Raw genomic sequence first — 21,939 nt, 5'->3', positions numbered from 1 at the left:
CTCAGGATTTCGAGACCAGACTGGCCACATGGTGAAACCCCCCCATCTCTACTAAAAATAAAAAAATTAGCGAGGCCTGGTGGCGCACCTGTAATCCCAGCTATTCAGGAGGCTGAGGCGGAGAATCGCTTGAACCCGGAGGCGGAGGTTGCAGTGAGGCAAGATCATACCACCGCACTCCAGCCTCGGGATAAAGCAAGATTCCTTCTCAAACAAACAAACAAACAAACAAAAAACAGGCTGGTTAGCGTTCAGGCAATGACGTGGGCCTGTGTGTGAAATGTGCGTGCCTGTGAGGAATCTGTGTGAAAAGGCGTCCTCCCGCTCAGTGACTTGTTGGGATGTATGCGTGAGTCTGTGTGGCATGAGAACAAGCCTATGAGGGGCTCAGTGTAGTGTGAGGGCTGTCCCCTGTGTCCCTGGTGGAGGTGAGAGTCTGGAAGCGAGTTAAGTGTGCGTGTGAGCCGGTAAGGATTGTTCGTACTTGAGAGTTGGGTCCAGAGTGTGAAAGTGTTCCCGGGTAGCGCACGAGTGTGTTCGTGCAGTAAAGTTATGATATGAAGGTGTTCTTAGGTGTGGAAGCTGGCGTGCACGTGTGGCACGGAGTGCCAGCTGCGTGCGTATGAGCGTGGGAAGTAGATCCCGGGGTCCTCAAAAGCTGCGCGAGTGGAGTCGGCCGTGCCGGGCGTGCAGGGGCGTGGAAGTCGGTCGGGCGCGCGGGGAAGCGGGGGAGCCGGGGATCGGGGAGGAGAGAGCGACTGGCCCGGCGGCCCCATACCATGCCCGGGTCCCAGGCCCCCGGTCCCCCGCCCCGTCCCATCCCACACTCCAGGCCGGGTTTGGCGGGGAGCCGGGCCGGGCCGCGGCTCGCGCGGAGGGGGCTGGGGGCCCAGACAAAGGCCCAGTGGGCTGCGCGGCCGGCTGGGGAGAGCAGAGCCCGCGGCCCGGGGGCGGTCCGGGGGCGGGGCCTGGCGCTCCGGGGAGGGGCGGTCCGGGGGCGGGGCCGGCGCCGCGGGGGCGGGGCGGGCGGGGAGGAAAGGGGGCGGTGGAGAGCCGGCCGCGCTGTCCAGAGCTGGCCGGCGAACGGGTGGCGCGGAGCGAGCGAGCGAGAGAACGGCGCGGGCCGGGCCATGGGGCGGCGGGCGACGGGCGCGCTGCTGCTGGCGCTGCTGCTGCACGGGCGGCTGCTCGCGGTGAGTGTGCGGGGCGGAGGGGCGGGGAGCGGGAGGCGGCCGGGCTGGGGCCGTCCGGGTCCCGCTCGCTGCGCCCGCCAACTTGGCTGGGGCGCCCAAGGCTGCGCGGCGGGGATTCTGGCCCGGGACGGCGGCGCCCGCCGGGAACCCCGGGCCGGCGCCGCCCTGCGGCATGGGGCTAATCCAGGGGGACCACCAGTCGGGACCCTGCGTGGGGCCGGGGGCGGAATTGGCCCGCGTGGGAGCCCGTGGGTCTCTCGGCCACGTTGCCGAGTGTCGGAGTCTCGCTGGGCATGGTCCGGCCTACCATTCCTGGGGACCAGGAGGGGAAACTTTGAGCAGGGTGGGAACTTGGCAGGACGAGGGAACCCTTCTGCGCCAGCTTGGCAGAAGGGCCACTCAGTGGTGATGGGGACCCTATGAGTCTCGCTGAAACTTTACCACGCCGTCTATCACCTGGGGGAGCTTGGAGCCAGGTAGGCACAAGCAAAACTTTTGGGACAGAGCTGAAGCTTGTGTGGAACACCCACGGGCCTTGGAGTCATACAGCCCAAGAGTTGAATCAATCCCTGCCTTTCACTGAGTAACTGTGACCTGGGGCAAGCTAGTTAACCTCTCTGAGGCCAGCCCCACGTGGGTCAAGGGAACTCAAAATACACGGCCTCAAAATACATAGCTGCAGGGCGCTGCTGGACCGGGTGGAATGAGCTGCAAAGTGTGTGGGGAAGGGATGCAGTGCACCCTTAGGGGACCCGAGTTCCCCAGCTTTCCTCTTCGCAGGTCTCCTAGAGGCAGGGAGAGGCCTGCCCTTGCAGTCTAGTCCCCTACTCTGAGCTTAGGTGGAGGAAAAGGGAATTCTAGGTTCAGGAATCCTGAGGCTTAGAAGGCACTTGGCCAGTAGAGGCCCTGAGGACCTGAGTGAACTTCAGGAGGACTGGGCGGGGTCAATGGGCAGGGAGCTAGTGGCAGATGTGGGTGGGGGCACATCTGGGGAGCCGAGCCTACCGTGGGGAGCCACAGAGCCAACCCCACTCTGTTTGAGGTGCTCCTAGGCAGTCCGCATACCTGCCCCCCTGTTCTCTGAGCCAAGACAGGGACTTTTCTAACCAGGCTGGTGTTTACCCAGGGACTGCCTGCCTGGCCTCACCTTGCCGGCTTTGTCGCACCTCTGCCCTCCTGAGTCACTCGTCATCCACCCACCCAGACCTGGCTCCTCACTGCTCTTGCCCCACCCACCCAGCACTTCTCCTCCCCCACCCCCACTCTGGGCAGCCTCCTCTGTTGTCCTCCTGTTTCAGCCTCTCACCCCGAAATATTCAGCAGGGCCATCCAGTAGCTCCCTAGTCTTGACCTGAACTTGCACTCCCAGCCCTGACTTTTACTTTTCCCAAGGCACCAACTTAGCACGTGGGATGTTTTCCGAGGCCCAACGGTCTTTCCTGACCTTCCCCCAGCTCTGCCCCCTGATGAGGGGCTCCTCCGTGCCTCCGTGCCCAGGCGCGGTAGGATGGCGATGGGTGGAGTTGTTTGCTGTGTGCATGAGGAATTTCCACAGACATTGCTGGACCGCGGCAGATCATCTCATTCACTTGTTCATTCAACAGATAATCACTGAGCGACATTCCATGGCAGTCACCGGGAGTACAGGGGTTCGTTCTTTGGGCAGATATTTGCCATGCACCTACTGTGTGCCAGTGAACCAATGAACCTGGTGCAGTGCTAGGGGCTGGGGTGGTGTGGACCAGCAAGGACAGGCCCTGTCTGTGCCTTCCCAAAACTCACAGGCTGGTGGACTGTAATTTAGACAAATAAACAGGCAGCTCCAATCCTGTGGGATTAGAGAGCCTTCTCAGCAACACATGGACGGTCGCTGTCCCACCCCAGGCTGCTGGTGGTGGGCTGGAAAGAGCTTGGCCCCTGAAGTCTCTTTATAAAATTCTTTTCAAAAAGTTTCTCAGGCCGGGTGCGGTGGCTCATGCCTATAATCCCAGCACTTTGGGAGGCCAGGGCGGGCGGATCACGAGGTCAGGAGTTCGAGACCAGCCTGGCCAACATAGTGAAACCCCTTCTCTACTAAAAATACAAAAATTAGCCAGGTGTGGTGGCATACGCCTGTAGTCCCAGCTACTCGGGAGGCTGAGGTAGGAGAATCACTTGAACCCGGGAGGCGGAGGTTACAGTTAGCGAGACCACACCATTGCACTCCAGCCTGGGTGACAGAGTGAGATTCCATCTCAAAACAATAAAAAGTTTTTTGGGGGCTGGGTGTGGTGGCACACGCCTGTAATCCCAGCACTTTGGGAGGCCGAGGCAGGCAGATCATGAGGTCAGGAGTTCGAGACTAGCTTGGCCAGCACAGTGAAACCCTGTCTCTACTAAAAATACAAAAAATTAGCCAGGCATGGTGGCACGTGCCTATAGTCCCAAGTACTCAGGAGGCTGAGGCTGCAGAATTGCTTGAACCCGGTGGGCGGAGGTTGCAGTGAGCTGAGATCGTGCAACTGCACTCCAGTCTGGGTGACAGAGCAAGATTCCATCTCAAAAAAAAAAAAAAGAGGGCGTCACACTTTGTTGCCCAGGCTGGTCTCAAACTCCTGGCCTCAAGTGATCCTCTCGCCTTGGTCTCCCAAAGTGTTGGGATGACAGGCATGAACCACCATGCCTTGTCTTCCCCTGAAGTCTTATAGACCCAAGGTTGAGTCTCAGGGCTGCCGTTTCTGGCTGTGTGATCTGGGGCAAATTCCTCTCTCAGCCTTAAGGTTTCCACATCTGTACAGTGGGGTTGAGGAGTTTGTTGCAAGTCAAAAATGAGATCAATTCCTAGCCCAGGGTCCCAGCACGCCTTGGACCCTCCTTGCCTGCTGCCCTTTCTCTCCTCTGCCCTTCAGTTCAGTCCGGAGCCAGTGGCAGATGGGGAAGGGTTGGGCACAGGAGCAGGGTGAGATGGGCCTTAGGGAGCTCAAGACCTCCCTGGGACGGGGGACAGGACCGTAGAAAGCTGGTCTGTGATTAAGTGTGGGTGTAATTTCAGCTGTTGGGAGGTGAGGAGGCTTGCTGGAGGAGGGGGCTGGGCCTGGGTGACTCGGCAGGCCTTGGCCTGCTGACCCCTTTGGGGCGGCCCTGCAGGGGACAGGCGTCTTGAGGGAGCCGGTGGTGATTAAGGTGTTTTCCAAGGCCGAGGAGGGAAGTCGCTGAGATACCTGTTTCCTGCCTCAGCTGGATTTCCTTGCTGGGGAGGCTGCCAGCTGAACTGGAGGAGCCTCCCCTTCCTGGCGGTCGCTCAGCCCTCCCCTCCGCGCAGCCAGCTGCTCTGTCCCCCGACACTGGCCTACTCCATACCTGCAGCCAGGACAAGATGGGGTTTTGAGTGTGTCCTGGACTTTCCTGGAGGGAAGGAGGGCAGGTTGCGGGTCTGTCTGCGGGGTGGAGGCTGGAAGGGGCGGAGATGGACCACCCCCCATCCCTTAGGCCCAGTTCCCCGTGTCTAGGGAGTTGTGGCCCCTGCCTGGCTTGGCCCGGGCCTGTTCTCAGGCTGAGTGCAGACAAGTTGGGATCTGTGGGTCTGAGGCCCTGCCCGGGAGACGGTGGAAAGAAGGTGGCAGGAGGTGACTGGGTTCAGGGCCTGGAAGACGTGTGAGCAAAGTAGAGAGGAAGGAGCTCTTGAGGTGCCAGGCTGGATGGTGACAAAGTAATATGGGTACTTCATACTTACCCAGCACCCACTGTCTGCTCTGAGTTTCTCAGCGAATCCTCCCATTCACCTGTGTTTCCTGCTCACCACCTCCCTGCGGTGCTCAGAATTAGGTCCCAGCCCCTGAGTTAATACAGCCTACGAGGCCCTGCAGGACCCAGCCTCCTGCCACCTGCCCCTCTCAAACTCCTCCAGCTACACCGGTCTTTTCCTTTTTCTTTTCTATTGTTTGTTATTTTTTTTTTTGAGACAGGGTCTCACACCGTCACCCAGGCTGGAGTGCAGTGGCACAGTCACAGCTCACTGCCGCCTCGACCTCCCAAGCTCAGGTGATCCTCCCACCTCAGCCCCCTGAGTAGCTGGGACTACAGACACCCTCCTCTACGCCTGGCTAATTTTTGTATTTTTTATAGACACAGAATTTTGCCATGTTCCCCCAGGCAGGTCTCAAACTCCTGGGCTCAAGTGATCTACCACCGTCGGCCTCCCAAAGTGTTAGGATTATAGGTGTGAGCCACTGCACCCAGCCTTTTCTTTTCCAATGAATATACAAGTTTAAAACAAATAGAGATGGGGTCTCATTATATTGCCCAGGCTGGTCCCGAACTCTTTAACTCAAGCTATCCTCCCACCTCGGCCTTCCGAAGTGCTAGGATTACAGGCATGGGCCACCTCGCCTGACCGTTCTTGTTTCTTGAGCATATGAAACACATTCCCACCTTAGGGTCTCTGCGTCTGCTGTTCCTTCTGCCTGGAACACTTGTCCCTGTAATATCCACGTGACCCGCTCCCTCTCCTTCTTCAGGTCCTTACCACTCTGCCCGTAATGGCTGTCTCCTTAAACTGCTTTATTTTTGTTCTCACAATCGTCTGACCTGTATTTGTCTGTATTTGTTTATGTGTTTGTCTGCCTCCTCCTGCTCAGTTTAAGTTCCACGAGAGCAGGATCTCATCTGTTTTTATCCACTGCTGTGTCTTTAGCACCTGGCAGGTAGTAAATGCTTAGTGAATATATTTATTGAATGTTTTAAGCTATAGCTACTAACCTGATCCCCATTCTCTAAGCAGAGGACATTGAGGCACTGAGAGGTTACGTAACTTGCCCAGTGGCTTACATATCCACACACTCAGAGATGCTATGAGCCAAGTTTTGAATCCAGACGAAGCTCTCCTAATCACTCCACCTACTGCCCCATGTGCGTGTAATGGGCAGTCAGTAGATATTGCTACAACTTGTCACTGGTGTTGATTAAGAACTCTGGTCTCAAGTAGTAAAGGGGCTACCTCAGGCAAGGAATATCAGGATTGGCTTGGGAACAGAAGCTCTTTAGTGTGGGTGTGCCTCAGTGTCCATGGGGTCTCCTGGGGATGCCTGTGCCTGGGCTGGGGAAGCCTAGGAACTAAACTCTAGGGTGGTCATTTTTAGGTTTGTTAATTCATTAGCGTCCTCTTCAGATATTCCCCGGGACTCTACAGGGAGTGGAATTTATCCAGGGGCTTTTAGGCCTGAGTGAGCCAGGCTGGCCCTGCCTAGTGTGGGAGGTCAGAGGCCCCTGCCCCTGCCATGCTGCTGGTGGGGGAAGGGGAAGAGCACCCTCCTGGTTGTCCTGCATGGAGCCTGCACTGTTTTTTTCTGGCTGTTCCCTGGGGGCTCAAGGTTTAGCATGAGTCTGCACAGCTTCAAGGGCTGCCTGGCCTTGGGGTGAGAGGCTCAGGAGGGAGGGCAGGAGGGCCTGCCCAGGCTATGGAAAGATCTGGAGCAATGATTCAGAGGCCACTTGGAGGCCAGACGTGTGGGATCTGCACCCTCAGACCACTTGGGGTATATGGGAAGGGTTCCCAGCCCTGGCCTGTTGCCCCCCTCCCCTCCACCCAATCCAGTCCCAGCTGCAAGGGGTCAGGCTGGAGGAGGAAGTGAATATGACTCGGTTCCCCGGCAGCTTCCCAAGGATCTGCTGGGCCCACCTCTCTCCGTCCCAGGGCCTACCCTGGCCTTTCCCTCCTCTCGCTCCTGCTCCTGCCAAGAAGAGAGAGGCTGCACCGAGGGTCCCGGCCCTGCTGGAATGTTGCCTCGGCCTGGGCCTTGGCCTCTTTGGCCCTGCCACCCCCTCCTGCTCCCAGGGCCAGCTGCCCCAGCGCCCAGAGCTGGCTGACTGAAACCCAGAAGTATGTGTGGAACTCACTTCGCGGGGAGCCGCCGGCCTCACTGCCCAGCCCGGTGGCGTCAGGGCTGTGTCAATAGCAGCCTTGAGAGGGGTGTGGCTCGTGGCTGCTGGGGGTGGCTGGGTTGGGGGTGCTGTCATGAAAGCCCCGAGAACAAGGTGGCTCTTTGAGGCCTGGGAATGTGGGGCCTTTGAGTCTTGCTGCCCCCAGAACCACCCTCCCTTCCCTTCCATGATGCTCATCTGTGCCAGGCCTGCAGGGACCTCAGAGCATCCCTGGGGGCATCTGTGGCATCCTGAGATAGCCTTAGGACCAGCTCCTAGCTCCTGACCAGAGCCCATTCCCTGAGCCATGGAGGAGGGTGTTCTGTTGCTCTGGGTTTTAGGGGAGTATCTGGTGCACAAAGCCTTACAGAGTGTATTGAATGAATGAATGAACAAATGATGTATGTGATTAAGCATTTGTTAAAATTCATTTCACAGGCTGGGCGCGGTAGCTCATGCCTGTAATCCCAGCACTTTGGGAGGCCAAGGTGGGTGGATCACGAGGTCAGGAATCGAGACCATCCTGGCTAACACGGTGAAACCCTGTCTCTACTAAAAATACAAAAAATTAGCCAGGCGTGGTGGTGGGTGCCTGTACTCCCAGCTACTCGGGAGGCTGAGGCAGGAGAATGGCATGAACCCAGGAGGTGGAGCTTGCAATGAGCCGGGATTGCACCACTGCACTCCAGCCTGGGCGACAGAGCAAGGCTCTGTCTCAAAAAAAAAAAAAAAAAAAAAATCATTTCACAAATATCTGTGGGGCATCTTCTATGTTAATTTATTTGTGTCTGACTGTGTTCTAGATCGTTTTTTGTTTTTTTGTTTTTGAATGGTGTCTCACTCTGTTGCCCAGGCTGGAGTGTAGTGGTATGATCTCGCCTCACTGCAACCTCCGCCCCCCAGGTTCAAGAGATTCTCCTGCCTCAGCCTCCTAGGTAGCTGGGATTATAGGCGCACACCACCATGTCCAGCTAATTTTTGTATTTTTAGTAGAAATGGGGTTTCACCATGTTGGCCAGGCTGGTCTTGAACTCCTGACCTCAAGTGATCCGCCCACCTTGGCCTCCCAAAGTGCTGGGATTACAGGCATGAGCCACCGCACCCGGCCTATTCTAGATCTTGAGGTTACCTCAGAGAATAAAAATGTCAGATTCCTTTCTCTCATGTCACTTGCATTATAGCTAGTGCAGAAAGACAGACGATAAATGAAATACAACAGGTGGTGACAAGTGCTCAGAAGAAAAAATAAAACAGGGAAGAGGGCAGTGAGTGATGAGGCGGGGTAGGGTGGGGTGGTAGGAAAAGCCTCTGATAAGATAAATTTGAACTGAAGGAGACCTGAAGTAAGTGAGCGGGTAAGCCTCGCAGATATCAATGGAAAGGGCATTCCAGGCAGAGGGCACAGCTAGTGCAGAGGCCCAGAGGTGGGAGTGTCCTTGGCATGTCTGTGGAAAAGCAAGGAGGCCCGTGGGGCTGGAGCAACATCAGTGAGGGGGAATGTGGTGGACACAGCAGGCAGGGGGGTGGCAGAGGGTGATTGGCAGAGCCTTGGCCATGGGAAGGACCTTGGATTTGCGCCTGAATGAATTGAGAAGTCACTGAAGGGGCCTGGTATTACATAGGATTGCTCTGGCTGCTGTGTGGAGAGGAGCACCGGGAGGGTCCAGGGGAAAGGCAAGGAGGCCGTGACCCAGGACAGACGATGGGAGCTCGAGCCAGGACCACAGAAGTGGGAGGTGGTTGAATCCCCAGTACATTTTGAAGATGGGTCACCAGGATTTGCTAGTGGGTTGGATGTGGGGTAGGACGGAAAGAGAGGAGTCCGAGATGCCTCCACAGTCTTTGGCTTCAGCATCCCGAAGGATGGAGCTGCCACTACCTGAGATGGGAGAACTCCAGGAGGAGCTGGCTTAGGAGGAAGATCAAGAATGGCAGGAGATGGAGTCCAGAATTCTCAGAACAGTTAATTTATTTTGTGTCTTCTCTTACGATCTTTTGTTTGGACAATAAAAATTCTTAAAAAAAAAAAAAAGGGGGAGGGGGGCCAGGAGTGATGGCTCACACCTGTAATCCCAACACTTTGGGAGACCAAGGTAGGAGGCTCACTTGAGCCCAGGAGGCGGAGGCTGCAGTGAACCATGATCTTGCCACTGTACTCCAGCCTGGGTGATAGAGCAAGACTCTGTCTCTTAAAAAAAAAAAAAAAAAAAAAAAAAGAAAAAGAAAAAGAATGGAAAGTGATGGAGGGGACAGCGTGGGTGGGGGTTGGACTGGCTCACATGCCTGGCAGTCATCCCCCAGCCAGGAGCTCCCCCATCCCTGCCCAAGCTGGGGCCTCTGCATTGGCTTGTGGTGTAAGTGGAGGGGATCTTGCTGACTGTTCATTTGTGGAGTTGCAGACTCTGCCTTAGAACTCCACAGCCGGAGCTCATGGCTTATAGATTTATTCTTATCCCCTCATCTAGAGTGGAAGCTCCATGAGGGCAGGGACTTGGCTTTGTTCATTGCTGTTTGCCTGGTGCTAGGCAGATAGTAGGTGAACACATTAAAATTTCAAATGAGGTGGCTCACAGCCTGTAATCCCAGCACTTTGGGAGGCCGAGGCAGGCGGATCATCTGAGGTCAGGAGTTCGAGACCAGCCTGACCACCATGAAGAAATCCCGTCTCTACTAAAAATAATAGTAAAAAAAAATCAGCCAGGCATAGTGGCGCATGCCTGTAATCCCAGCTACTCAGGAGGCTGAGGCAGGAGAATCAATCTCCTGAACCCGGGAGGCGGAGGTTGTGGTGAGCCGACATCATGCCATTGCACTGCAGCCTGGGCAACAAGAGCAAAACTCCATCTCAAAAAAAAAAAAAAAAATTCAAGTGAATAAAGGATGGGCACAGTGGCTCACGCCTGTAATCCCAGCACTTTGGGAGGCCAAGGCAAGCAAATCACTTGAGGTAAGGAGTTCGAGACCAGCCTGGCCAATATGGTAAAAGCCCATCTCTACTAAAAATACAAAAAAGTTAGCTGGGTGTGGTGGTGCATGCCTGTAGTCCCAGCTACTCGGAAGACTGAGGCAGGAGAATCGCTTGAACCTGGGAAGTGGAGGTTGCAGTGAGCTGAGTCATGCCATTGCACTCCAGCTTGGGCGTCATAGGGAGACTCTGTCTCAAAACAACAAACAAACAAACAAAAAAATTCAAGTGAACAAATTAATGGCTTTGAGGAAGCCAGCAGGCCAAGAAGGGCCAGGTTCCTTGCTGAGATTGGAAAGGGGCGTGCTCTGGCCCCTGTACTTGGGAGCTGCCTGCCCAGCCATGCTCTCTGCAGGGCCCCAGAAGATGTGGGACAAGCTGGGATGACCACTCTGCCATTTTTGACTTGTCTGTGTCCTCACTGGTTTCAGAGCCCCTTCCCTGGGCACTATGGTCAAGGGAAAGATGTGGGCTCAAAAGGCCCTGCCTTCACGTCTTGGCCCAGCCCTGACTGGCTCTATGACCTTGGGCAAGTTGCTTTACCTCTCTGAGCCTCAGTCAACTGTGAAATGGGGAGGCCTGCTTCCTGGTGGTTGTGAAGTCTCAGTGCCTGGAATGCGGCAGGTATTTGACACTCTGTGATTGCACTAAGTCTTGTTCCTGCTAAAGGCAAGGCCGGTGGAGTATCTGAGGCAGGGTTCCCAGGGCCCAGCTGGGCACGCCTTCTCTATGACCCAGGTCCTGTACTAGGCTTGTTGAATGAATGGCTGTGTAAGGGATTGTCCATTCCCTGGGCCTCTTTCTCAGTCTCAGAGCTCCGGGTGTAACTGCCTCTGATCTGCCACTGCCCCTCCTTCCTCTACCGAGGCCGCAGCTGTAGGACAGAGTCCACCCTTCCACCCTGATTGCTCCTTCCTGGACTGGGAGAAGGAGGGGGGCACACCCCAGGGTGTGGCCTGGGAAAGGCTGGAGCCTTTGGACGCCTTGTCCCCTTCCCAGATGTGTGCAGTTGGTGGGCTCTGAGCAACAGGAGATGTGGCCAAGTGGCTCCCATGGGTGCAGAAAGGATGTTCATGCATCCTGAGGGTAGCGACGGCGGGAGGGTGGGGGACGTCCTGGGACCCCATCCTAGCCCTATCCCTGCTCCAGCCTACACTGGAAGAGGCAGGACCTTGCCTGGGAAGCTCTGGGCAAACCCGTAGTTGGTCCTTACTTGGTGGGGTGTGGGGCTGCTTGACTCTGAATCTGGCTCCCGTGGGCTCAGAGAAACAGCAGGACTCAGGAGAGAGAGACACACAGGCCTGGCGATCTCGCCCCACCCCCTCCTATGCTTTGGGTTTGGGCTGTGGGTTAGAGATGTGTCCCCTCCCCACCAGGCGGGTCACACCTAGGTGTTTTTTAACGTTTGGCCTCTTTCCCCATCTTTCTCCCATTCCAGTCAGTGGGGAAGGGGAGGCCTGGCTGGGGCCTGAGCCTGGGGAGGACTTCAGAGGTGGCCTTGGGTCACCCCACAGATGCTTCTCCACGGGTGGGGCTGGGATTCCCAGCTGCCTCTGGCCCCTTCCCAGCCCACCTCCGGGTCCCTGCCCCCACCTTCCCACTCCCCGCGCCTGCCCATGCCTCTCTCCCAGGAAGCCAGCTCCAGCCCCCACCTCCTGGTCCTGGGCTCCCCTCCTAACTAACCCCAGCTGACTCAACCCTCTCCTTGTTTGGCGTTTCCAATTTTCAAATAGTTGGGAACTGGGATCATGCCTCTTCTTGGAACCCTCGCTGGGCTGGATGGATTGAAATTCTGGCCTCATAAATCCCAGCCCTAGTGGCCTCTACTCTATCTTTTTTTTTTTTTTTTTTGAGACCGAGTCTCACTCTATCTCCCAGCCTGAAGTGCGGTGGTGCCATCTCGGTCACTGCAACCTCTGCCTCCTGGATTCCAGCGATTCTCTTGCCTCAGCCTCCAGGGTAGCTGGGGTTATGGATTACAGGCATGCACCACCACACCTGACTAGTTTTTGTATTTTTAGTAGAGTCGGGCTTTCACTATGTTGAATAAGCTGGTCTCGAACTTCCGACCTCAGGTGATCCACCCGCCTCAGCCTCCCAAAGTGCTGGGATTACAGGCATGAGCCACCACGCCCAGCAGCCTCTATCACTTTCATAGCTCTTCATCCTCTCCTGCCTTTTGCCTTCCTATGAGCCTCAGGCCAGAGGAACAGAAACCCAGGAGTTTCCTGGGGACAGACCAGCCTCTTCCCTGTCCTGGGACTTGCAGGTTCTCCTCCCCAGTGGCCTCAGTCACATAGGTCGCCAGCTAACGTTCCCTGAGTGCTGACACCTTCCCGTTAAAACCGCCACCCTCTTTAGAGCCAAGCCTCCCACTGGGCTCTTGCCAGGCATTATCTCATATAATACTCACAGCAGTCTTTTGAAGTTGGCATTATATCTCCATTTTGCAGAATGGGAAACTGAGGCATCAAGAGGGGGAGTTGGGGGCCAGACTTGCACTGGTAATCCCAGCACTTTGGAAGACCTAGGCGGGCAGATTGCTTGAGGCTAGGAGTTCGAGAGCAGCCTGGACAACAAGGTAAAACCCCATCTCCACTAAAAATACAAAAATTAGCTTGGCCTGGTGGCTCATACCTGTAGTCCCAGCTTCTTGGGAGCCTAAGGCAGGAGAATCGCTTGAACCTGGGAGGTGGAGGCTGCAGTGAGCCAAGACTGTGCCACTGCACTCCAGCCCGGGTGACAGAAAGATACTCTGTCTCAAAAAAAAAAAAAAAACTAGGGGGAATGGCTGGCCCTTCATCCACCCAGTGCACGCCACACCTGGGAATGGAGCCCAGGTTGTCAGACTCCCAAGTCGTCATTGTTTTCCCCAGTGGGTCCAGCCTGTTGTGTCCAGAGAGGGGAATTCTGGGAGGGCTGTGTGGAGAAGGTGGGTCCAGGCTGGCCTTGGCAAAGGGTTATAGGAGGCTGCATGTCTGCCACCTGGGCTTTGCCAGTTCCTGCTTTGCAGACTCGGGTGCCTTTTTGCCCTTTGACTTCCATTTCAACCCAGTGATGTTCCTCAGAGAGATGGATGTGGCCTTCCCTTTGACTGAGACCCCTGGGAACCCTGATTCTTCTCAGTTAGGTCCCAAGCTCCCTGTGGGGCCTGCAGGTTTTGCCCTGTTGGGAGTTCAGTGAGTTTTCCTGAGCGGGGCCTGGTCGGAGCCAGCCCTGTGTCTCCCTCATACTGGGGGCTTGAGTGAAATACAAGGCAGAGAAAGAAGCACATGACTCAGCTGCCAGGTAAAATCTACATTCAAGTCCCGCCTTATATTGTTTCAACAGCCCTGTGCAGTGGAAGCTTCAAGAATCCTTCCATCCATCCCTCTGTCCACTCATTTGGTCACATATTCAGCTAGCGCTGCCTGAGGACCTGCTGTGTGCCTGAAATTGCGCTTATTGTTTTATCTGCATTATGAGTCCCCCTGTACAGCTGGGGTTATGCCTCCATTTCCCAGATGAGAAGTAGCTCAGGGAGCAGGGAATAGTCAGGTGCAGGGGAAGGTGGAAGCTGCCTTCAGCATCCCCAGACCTCCTGGAAGAAGTTGGAGGCACGGTCCCTACTCTCTGGATGCCTTGGATCTTGTTGGAGAGGCAGGACTCATAAGCTGTAAGTGCCCAACACAACTCAAAGTCCAGACAATAGCAGAGTGTCAGGGGAAGGAAAAGACTGATTGGGCATGAGTGATCTGGATGGACTTTCTAGAGGAAATGGGGCTTAAAGAGCAAGTCTGATTTGGCTGGTAGAGGAGGAAAGCATTGTGGCAAGGGTCCAGGAGTTGTCCCCATTGTCCCTGGACTCACATTGTCCGCATTGTTGTTGCATGTGCAAGAGCAGGAAGACACTCGCCTGCTGCCAGAGTTGTTAAAGTTGGGAAAGAATAAGAGGAAGTCCCCAAGATAGCTGAGGTGACATTCATTGCTGGTGAGACCAGGGAGGCAAGAGGTTAAGGCCTGGGCATCCACTTGGTCACCAGCCAGCTACCATCCCTCCTCCCTGGGCTTCAGTTTTCCTACTCATAAAATGGGCTCCTTTCTTGCTTGTTGGCCACCTTCCAAGTCAGAAGAAAGGGACCCTGAGTTCTTGGAGAGAACTGCTCACTACCCCCAAGAGTTGGTGGCATTCCATTTTCTGGAGCCTGGGGTGGTAGACACCTCAAGGAGCCCACCACATTACCAATCCCATATCTTCCTTCATTGATGCCATTGATTCCTTCCCCTGACGCTCTGCTATTGTCTGGACTTTGAGTTGTATTGGACACTTACAGCTTACAAATCCTGCCTCTCCGACAAGATCCAAGGCATCCAGAGAGTAGTAGGGACCATGCCTCCAATTTCTTCCAGTAGATCTGGTAACGCTGCAGGCAGCTTCCACCTTCCTCTGTGCCTGGCTGTTCCCTGCTCTCGGAGCTACTTCTCATCTGGGAGACGGAGGCATAACCCCAGCTCCCAAGTGGCAGGCTCTGGGCTAGGGAAGATCTGGGAGATCTCTCGAGTCTTTGTGACTTGGTCTCAGCACCCATTGGTGAGTCTGTTTCCTTTGCAATGAGCCTGTGGGAGGAGAGGACCTGGGGGCCAGCTCCCCTGGGTGAGGGCAGGGGGAGGGCCCACAGCAGCAGAGAGAAGAGCAGGCCAATTTTATTATGAGTCTCAGATGAGCTCATGGATGTGCAAAATAGCGAGGGCTATTTATGTTGAGTCTGGTTATTTTATTTTATTTTTTTGAGACATAGTCTTGCTTTGTCACCCAGGCTGAAGTGCAATGGCATGATCTCTGCTCACTGCAACCTCCACCTCCCAGGTTCAAGCGATTCTCCTGCCTCAGCCTCTCGAGTAGCTGGGATTACAGGCGCCCACCATTAGGCCCGGCTAATGTTGGTGTTTTTAGTAGAGATGGGGTTTCACCATGTTAGTCAGGCTGGTCTCGAACTTCTGACCTCAGGTGATCCGCCTGCCTCAGCCTCCCAAAGTGCTGGGATTACAGGTGTGAGCCACTGTGCCCGGCTGTGTCTGGTTATTTTCATTTAGGAGAAATGGAAGCTGCCCACAGAGCCCAGGTTTGGGGTTCCCTGGCATTGAGTGGATTAAATGAGGGATGCAGTCTTGGGGTGCCTGCTTTTCACTTTCCTCCCTTTTTTTTCTCTCCCTAACTCCTGGGGTGGGGGTGGGGGCGGGATGGGGGAAACAGGTCAGCTCAAGCCTGGATTCGACTTGAGGACACGGGAGGAAATGGGAGGAAAGGGTTAATTAAGTCAGTCTGGCTTCCCACCTCCCTGGTAGGGGTCGAGGAGGGGGGACAGGGATGGCTGGGGCAGGAATGTGTGATAAGATCAAAGCTTTCAGTCGGCCTGGGCCCCACCTCTGGTTTCACCTGAGCAATTGAAGGGAATTCTCTAGCTGGGAGGACTGTGGCCTCCTAGGCAGGGGGGTTTTAGGCAGGGCCACCTTCCTCCAAGAGGCCCCACCTCACGTTGGCTTCACGTGCTTCCTCCTTCCCCCTACACTTCCCCCTCATCTCCCAGAAGAACCACCTTGTGCCCTGACAGGTACTAGAAGCCCCAGGGGCCACCTTTACTTGGTGCTTCAAATTGAGGGGGATGCGCCCTCTCTAGCAACAGGCCTCTCTCCTGCTCCCTCCGCTGCCCTCTCATAGTTGGGGTTTCTAAGCCCAGGACACTTGGTTTTAGAAAGACCAGGAGGACCCTGGCTAAGGAGCTGAAAGGCTTCAGACAGCCCAGAAAAGAGCCCAGAGCCTCCTTGCTGTGGCTGTTAGCTCCCGTCCGTCAATTCTGCACCGTTTCATTCTGCAGGTTGTACTTTGGGACAGTGTCGTGGGCAGGAGGCATAGCCCTGAGACCTGTCCTAGCTTCATCACTTATTGCTGTGTGACCCTGGGCTGGTGGGTTCACCTTTCTGAGCCTCCTGTGTCAGGTGGGAATGGCAATTCCTACATTGCAGGGTTTTGGTGAAGATTAGAGATCATATAAATAGCCTATAGCCAGAATAGGCAGTTGATAAATAACAGGAGCTATTATTTTGTGATTTTATTTTTCCTCCTTCGAGAGGGCCCCTGGTACTTGGTCCTAGATAAACCTCTGCATCTTGGTTCTATTGTGTGTCCCCCTGCAACCCCACCTGCCACCTCACCCCTGCTATGGGAAGGCCCTAAGTCCCAGAGTCCATCCTCTCGTCCAACACTGTTTTCTTACGGGATCTTCATAATGTTGGGAGGGGAGCAAGATGGGAAGGGGTGTGAGTGCAGTGGGCCGAAGGCTCTGTCAATGCCCTCAGGGACCTTCCCTTGGGATAGCAGGTTGAGCCTTCCTGGACAGCCAGTGGTCCAAGCTTTCCCTCTCCACTGCCAGAGGCCTCACCAGGCCAGCTGGGCTACAGAAGTGGCCCCAGGAGGCACTCAGTGGGGAGAAGCGGATGCTGGGGGTGCCGCAGCCCGGGCTTCTGCCTGCTCTCCGCGCTGGCTCTGCCCTGGTTAATGATTACTCTGGGTGAGTGGGAGAGCAGAGGAGGGGGCCCTCCCAGCCCCCTTAACCACTGGTTGCACCCGAGGTATGTCAGTAGTCCAGTGTTCCCTGCTTTAATGTGGCAGCCTGCTCTGGAGTGCGTGGGGCAGGGAAGCAGGGGCTTGGAGTCACATATTGACAGGCTACTTGTGCACCTGGGGTCCTGGGGACAGTCTTAGGGCCCACAGGATCTAGGTGCAATGTGAACTCTGGTATAATAACAGGCCCTGTGGTTTGGTGGCAGCTGTATGAACAGACCCTGCAATAATACACGAGGCAAGCAAGCCCCTTCTAGCTCAGAAAATCCTGCACTCCTCCTCTCCCAGGCTCAGACCCTGCACAGGAGTCCTGGTGTGATGATTAGCCTCTTTGGGGCAGCTGGTCTTGGCTTCCAACCCCCAACTCTGCCAGTTCTGGGCTGTATGACCTTGGGCAAGTCACTTTACCTTTCTAAGGGGCTGCTTCCTTATCTGAAAGAAGAGAATGCTAATCCCTACTTTGCAATGGCAGCAAGCCACTGGGAGGGAGGTATTTAGTTCACAATTAATACCTGGGGAATGGCAGCAATTGTTATATTACCATCATAGTTTTTGTTATTAGTAGAAAGGGAAATTGAATCTTGTCTTGGGTAACCAGGGCGACAGTGGCCATTGGGGATGAGCTGGAAGATTTGCAGAGGGGGGGGTGGGGGGGCGGGTGAGGAGGCATAGGCAGATCCCAGACACATGTTTGAAGAGGGCATGTAGGAAAGGGCTGGAAGGATGAAGAGAACAGGGGCTTAGCAGAGATTTCAGGCACGCTGGGCCCACCTTAGACCTCTCAGCCTGGATTCCTCCTTGGGCTGGGTCCTGCGGCTGGCGAAGGCCAAGAGTGGGGGAGGAGGGAGAACTGTTTTATTTTGATAACATTAGGGCATTTTCCCCTCCTGGCGGCTGCTATTTTGAGAGTCCCAGAGAGCAGGGGCTATGGTTAAATTAGGTAATGTTGCTCCAACAGGAATGTGTGAAGCAGTCGGGCTGAGGCTGCAGAGAGGACGGTCTGTTCACTCCATATAAAATTAAACTGCAGCATGGAAAAGAGCAGCTTGGGCCACTTTATAAGGCGATGTGGGGGGAACCACTGGAAGCAGCTGCTAGTGGAGTGAAAGTGATGGCCCAAGGCCTCTTTTTAGAGAGCCTGGGCCTCTGCCCGGAGGCCTGACTGACCCAGCAAGGATCCAGTGACTGGCATGAGGGGCAGGGCTGGGGTGTCTTCAGCTCCACGCCTGTGGCTGCTACTCGAGGTGGGTGGGGTTTAGGGTGGCGTGATGCATGAGAAGGATGGCTTGGCAGACTTGGCCTTGAATCCTGCCTCTGCCTCTTTCTAGCCTTCTGTGCTTGGGCAAAACCCCTCAACGTCACTGGACCTCAGTATTAGCAGCAGTAGAAAAACAGTCCAGCCACCTGTGATCCCAGCACTTTGGGAGGCCAAGGCCAGCGGATCACTTGAGGCCAGGAGTTTGAGACCAGCTTGGCCAACATGGTGAAACCTCATCTCTGCTAAAAATATGAAAATTAGCTGGGTATGGTGGTGCACGCCTGTAATCCCAGCTACTTGGGAGGCTGAGGCAGGAGAATCGCTTGAACCCGGGAGGCGGAGTTTGCAATGAGCCAAGATTGTGCCACTGCACTCCAGCCTGAGCAACAGAGCAAGCCTGTCTCAGAAAAGAAAAAACAGTTCCAGTCCCTTAGGAGAGTTTCTTTTTTTTTTTTTTTTTGAGACTGAGTCTCGCTCTGTCGCCCAGGCTGGAGTGCAGTGGCGTGATCTCGGCTCACTGCAACCTCCACCTCCCAGGCTCACACCATTCCCTTAGGAGAGTTTCTTATAGATCGTATCACAAGAAACAAAGGCATAGCTCACTTTTATGGAGGGCCTACTGCGTGGCAGTCATCCCTTTATGTCCTTATAGCTCCAAGGGTGGTCTAGACACTAGCAGCCCGGGCCTCAGCTGGGAGCTTGTCAGAAATGCAGAGTTTCTGGCCCCCCTTGGACCTACTGACTCAGAATCTGCATGCCGACCAGATCTCCAAGTGACTCATGTGCTTGTCAAAGTTGGAGAAGGGCTGCTTTCCGTCTGCTGTCTCATTTCATCCTGAAAACCGCCCCTGGAGAGATGACCGCCATAGAAACTCCATCAATGATCATACTCTTCCCAGATTCTTCCCCTCTTCCCTTTTTTTGGTCCAGGTGGGGGTTCAGCGAAGAATAGGGTGTCAAAACCCCTGACAGGACTGGAGAAAGTTGAGAGTATTACCTGCTTTTGAGACTTTTTTTTTCTTTTTTCTTTTTTTTTTTTTTTGAGACAGGGTCTTGCTCTGTCCCCCAGGCTGAAGTGCAATGGTGCAATCTTGGGTCACTGCAACCTCTGCCTCCCAGGTTCAAGCAATTCTCCTACCTCAGCCTCCCAGGTAGCTAGGATTACAGGTGCCCGCCACCACGCCCAGCTAATTTTTGTATTTTTAGTAGAGACAGGGTTTCACCATGTTGGCCAGGCTGGTCTCGAACTCCTGACCTCAAGTGATCCGCCAGCCTTGGCCGCTCAAAGTGTTGGGATTACAGGCGTGAGTCACCGCCCCCAGCCCCTTTGAGAGTTAATCACACTTTCTTGTCTCCTTTCACCTGCAGGCTCGGCACAGCCGGACAAAGGTCATTTCCCCAAAGTCGTTCCATGCTGCTTGTCTTTGGGGAAAGATGGGGGCTGGAAAGAGGTTCTCTACTGACATGGCCTGTGGGACAGGGAGCAGCCATTGCTCTATAGATCAGAGGAGAGGGGAGGAGCCCAGTGGGGAGGGGAGTCAGAGAGGGGCGGCCCTGGGCTTAGTTAGGGTCCCCCACACCTATCACTGGTACATCTGGGACTGATACAGTCTAGCAGCAAATATTTGGAGAACGCTGACTATGTGCTCAGCCCTGGGGAAGTCTCCTCAATTTCCCCTAATTCTGTATACCTTTATTATTCAGAAAAAAACTCCACAACTGTTAATACAGTTTATTTAGTAGCTAGCATGTGCCACACACTATACTGAGCACTTGAGTTGCATTAGCTCTTTGATCTATTTAATTTCACCATCACTTCCCTCCTATATAAAATGAGGATAGTAATAATAATACGGATCTTGTGGGATTGTTATGAAGATAACTCAATGTTTGTCAAGTACCCGGCACACAGTGTTAAATAAATATAGTAAGTACAAATAATCTTCCAATAAGGTAGGTACTGTTATTGTCCCACCCGTCCTTTTTTCTTCCCCCCCCCCGCAGAGTCTCACTTTGTTGCCCAGACTGGAGTGCAGTGGCACCATCTTGGCTCACTGCAACCTCCTCCTCCCAAGTTCAAGTGATTCTCCTGCCTCAGCCTCCCAAGAAGCTGGGACTACAGGTGTGCACCACCACACCCTGCTAACTTTTGTATTTTTAGTAGAGACAGGGTTTTATTATGTTGGCCAGGCTGGTCTCGAACTCCTGACTTCAGGTGATCCACGTGCCTCGGCCTCCCAAAGTGCTGGGATTACAGACGTGAGCCACCGTGCCCGGCCTATTGTCCCCCTTTTACAGAGGTACAAATTGAAGTTCAGAGAAGAGAAGGGTCTGGACTCCTCTCCTGGGATCACAGGAGATTCGGGAAGAGCCATAAGAAATTGAGTCCCCAAACTTATAAGCCAATATTATCATTCAGTTCAACATAGTATTTGTTTGTTATCCCCTAGCTGCTGGACATTAGGAAGTATCTAAAGGTTTTATATATATGTATATATTTATGTTTAAAAGATGAAAAAAAACTTGGTGTCTGTCCCCAAGGAGCTTTGGTTCCAATAGGAGAGAAGAGACATTAACTCAAGTGATTATGATTTAAGACTGAATCTCTAGTGTTCTGAGGTACAAATTAAATCCACATACTTGTAGGGAGAAGGATGTCTTTATAGGGGTTCCAAAAAGTCTTTAGTATGGAGGTGGTGATTGAGTGGGCCTTGAAGGATGAATAGATTAGCTGGAGGGGCGTGGGAACAGCATTCCAGGAAGAGGGAACTGCATGACTAAAGGCCTAGAGGCAGGCAGACGTGCCCTGTGTTACCCTGAGTGGGTGTCGCCCAGTTCTTAGGAGCCTCAGGGGGCTGATAGGGTCAGGGTAGCCGGTGGAGAAGGCCAAGCCCAGCTTTTTGGCCATTGAAGATTCCTGGTGTTCTTAAAGACATGGCTTCTCGACCAGCTGGGATTATTCCATCCCCATTCTGCCCTGTCTTATTTATTTATTTATTTATTTATTTTTGAGACAGGGTCTTGTTCTGTCACCCAGGCTGGAATGCAGTGGCATGATCATGGCCCACTGCAGCCTTGACCTCCTGGACTCAAGTGATCCTTGCATCTCAGCCTCCCGAGTAGCTGGGACCACAGGCACATACCACCACACTTGGCTGATTTTTGTGTTTTTCATAGAGATGGGGTCTTGCCGTGCTGCTGAGGCTGGTCCCAAGCTTCTTGGGCTCAAGCAATCCACCTGTCTCAGCCTCCCGAAGTGCTAGGATTACAGGCATGTGCCACCGCGCCCAGCCATTCTGCCCTTTCTTAGTGTCAAAAAATCAAAGACCTTTGTAAACAGGCGGTCAGAACTTCTGGTCAGCGTGTGATAACTGGTGTAGCTGACAGAATTCAGGCCAAAAGCAGACAGACTTAATGTCTTGATTAATGAGGCAGCCTTATCACCACACATGTTCGATTTCCGTTAGCTGTTTCCAGCGTTGACAATAACCGTGGGTGGGGAGCCCTGTGGCAGGGCCAGGCCTGGTTCTGATTTTGCCTCTGCGGCCTACAGCTATGCAGCCTTGGCAAACCTCAGTTTCCTCCTTTGTAAAATGGAGATAGCTCCACCTCTAGGCTTGACCTAGGATCAATTATGGCATAATCTGCACTGTCTGATATGGTAACTGCTAGTCACACATGACTATTTCATGCAAAATTTAAAATTAAATAAAGTTTTAAATAAAAATTCAGTTTCTCTTTTTTTTTTTTTTTTTTGAGACAGAGTCTCGCACTTTCGCCTGGGCTGGAGTGCAATGGCGTGATCTCGGCTCATTGCAACCTCTGCCTCCTGGGTTCTCGCAATTCTCCTGCCTCAGCCTCTGGAGTAGCGGGGATTACAGACACACACCACCACACCAGCAAATTTTTTGTATTATTTATTTATTTATTTATTATTATTATTATTTTTTTCTAAGATGGAGTCTCGCTCTGTCGCCCAGGCCAGAGTGCAGTGGCACAATCTCAGCTCACCGCAAGTTCCGCC

General features: G+C 54.1%; 1 protein-coding gene across 2 annotated transcripts in view; it reads left to right on the top strand.

Moving 5' to 3' along the window:
• Positions 1-1,097: 1,097 nt before the first annotated feature.
• The window catches only part of HSPG2 (heparan sulfate proteoglycan 2), a 117,598-nt gene continuing 96,756 nt past the window's right edge, over positions 1,098-21,939 (top strand). For both annotated transcript variants that reach the window (XM_025380928.1, XM_025380923.1), the window contains exon 1: positions 1,098-1,193. In XM_025380928.1, coding sequence (XP_025236713.1) covers positions 1,131-1,193 — 63 coding nt within the window. In that variant the 5' untranslated portion in view covers positions 1,098-1,130. The remainder of the gene's footprint in view (positions 1,194-21,939) is intronic.

This window comes from Theropithecus gelada, chromosome 1, assembly GCF_003255815.1.
Source record: "Theropithecus gelada isolate Dixy chromosome 1, Tgel_1.0, whole genome shotgun sequence".
NCBI lineage: Eukaryota > Metazoa > Chordata > Mammalia > Primates > Cercopithecidae > Theropithecus > Theropithecus gelada.
This window is presented reverse-complemented; position numbering and strand designations above follow the sequence as displayed.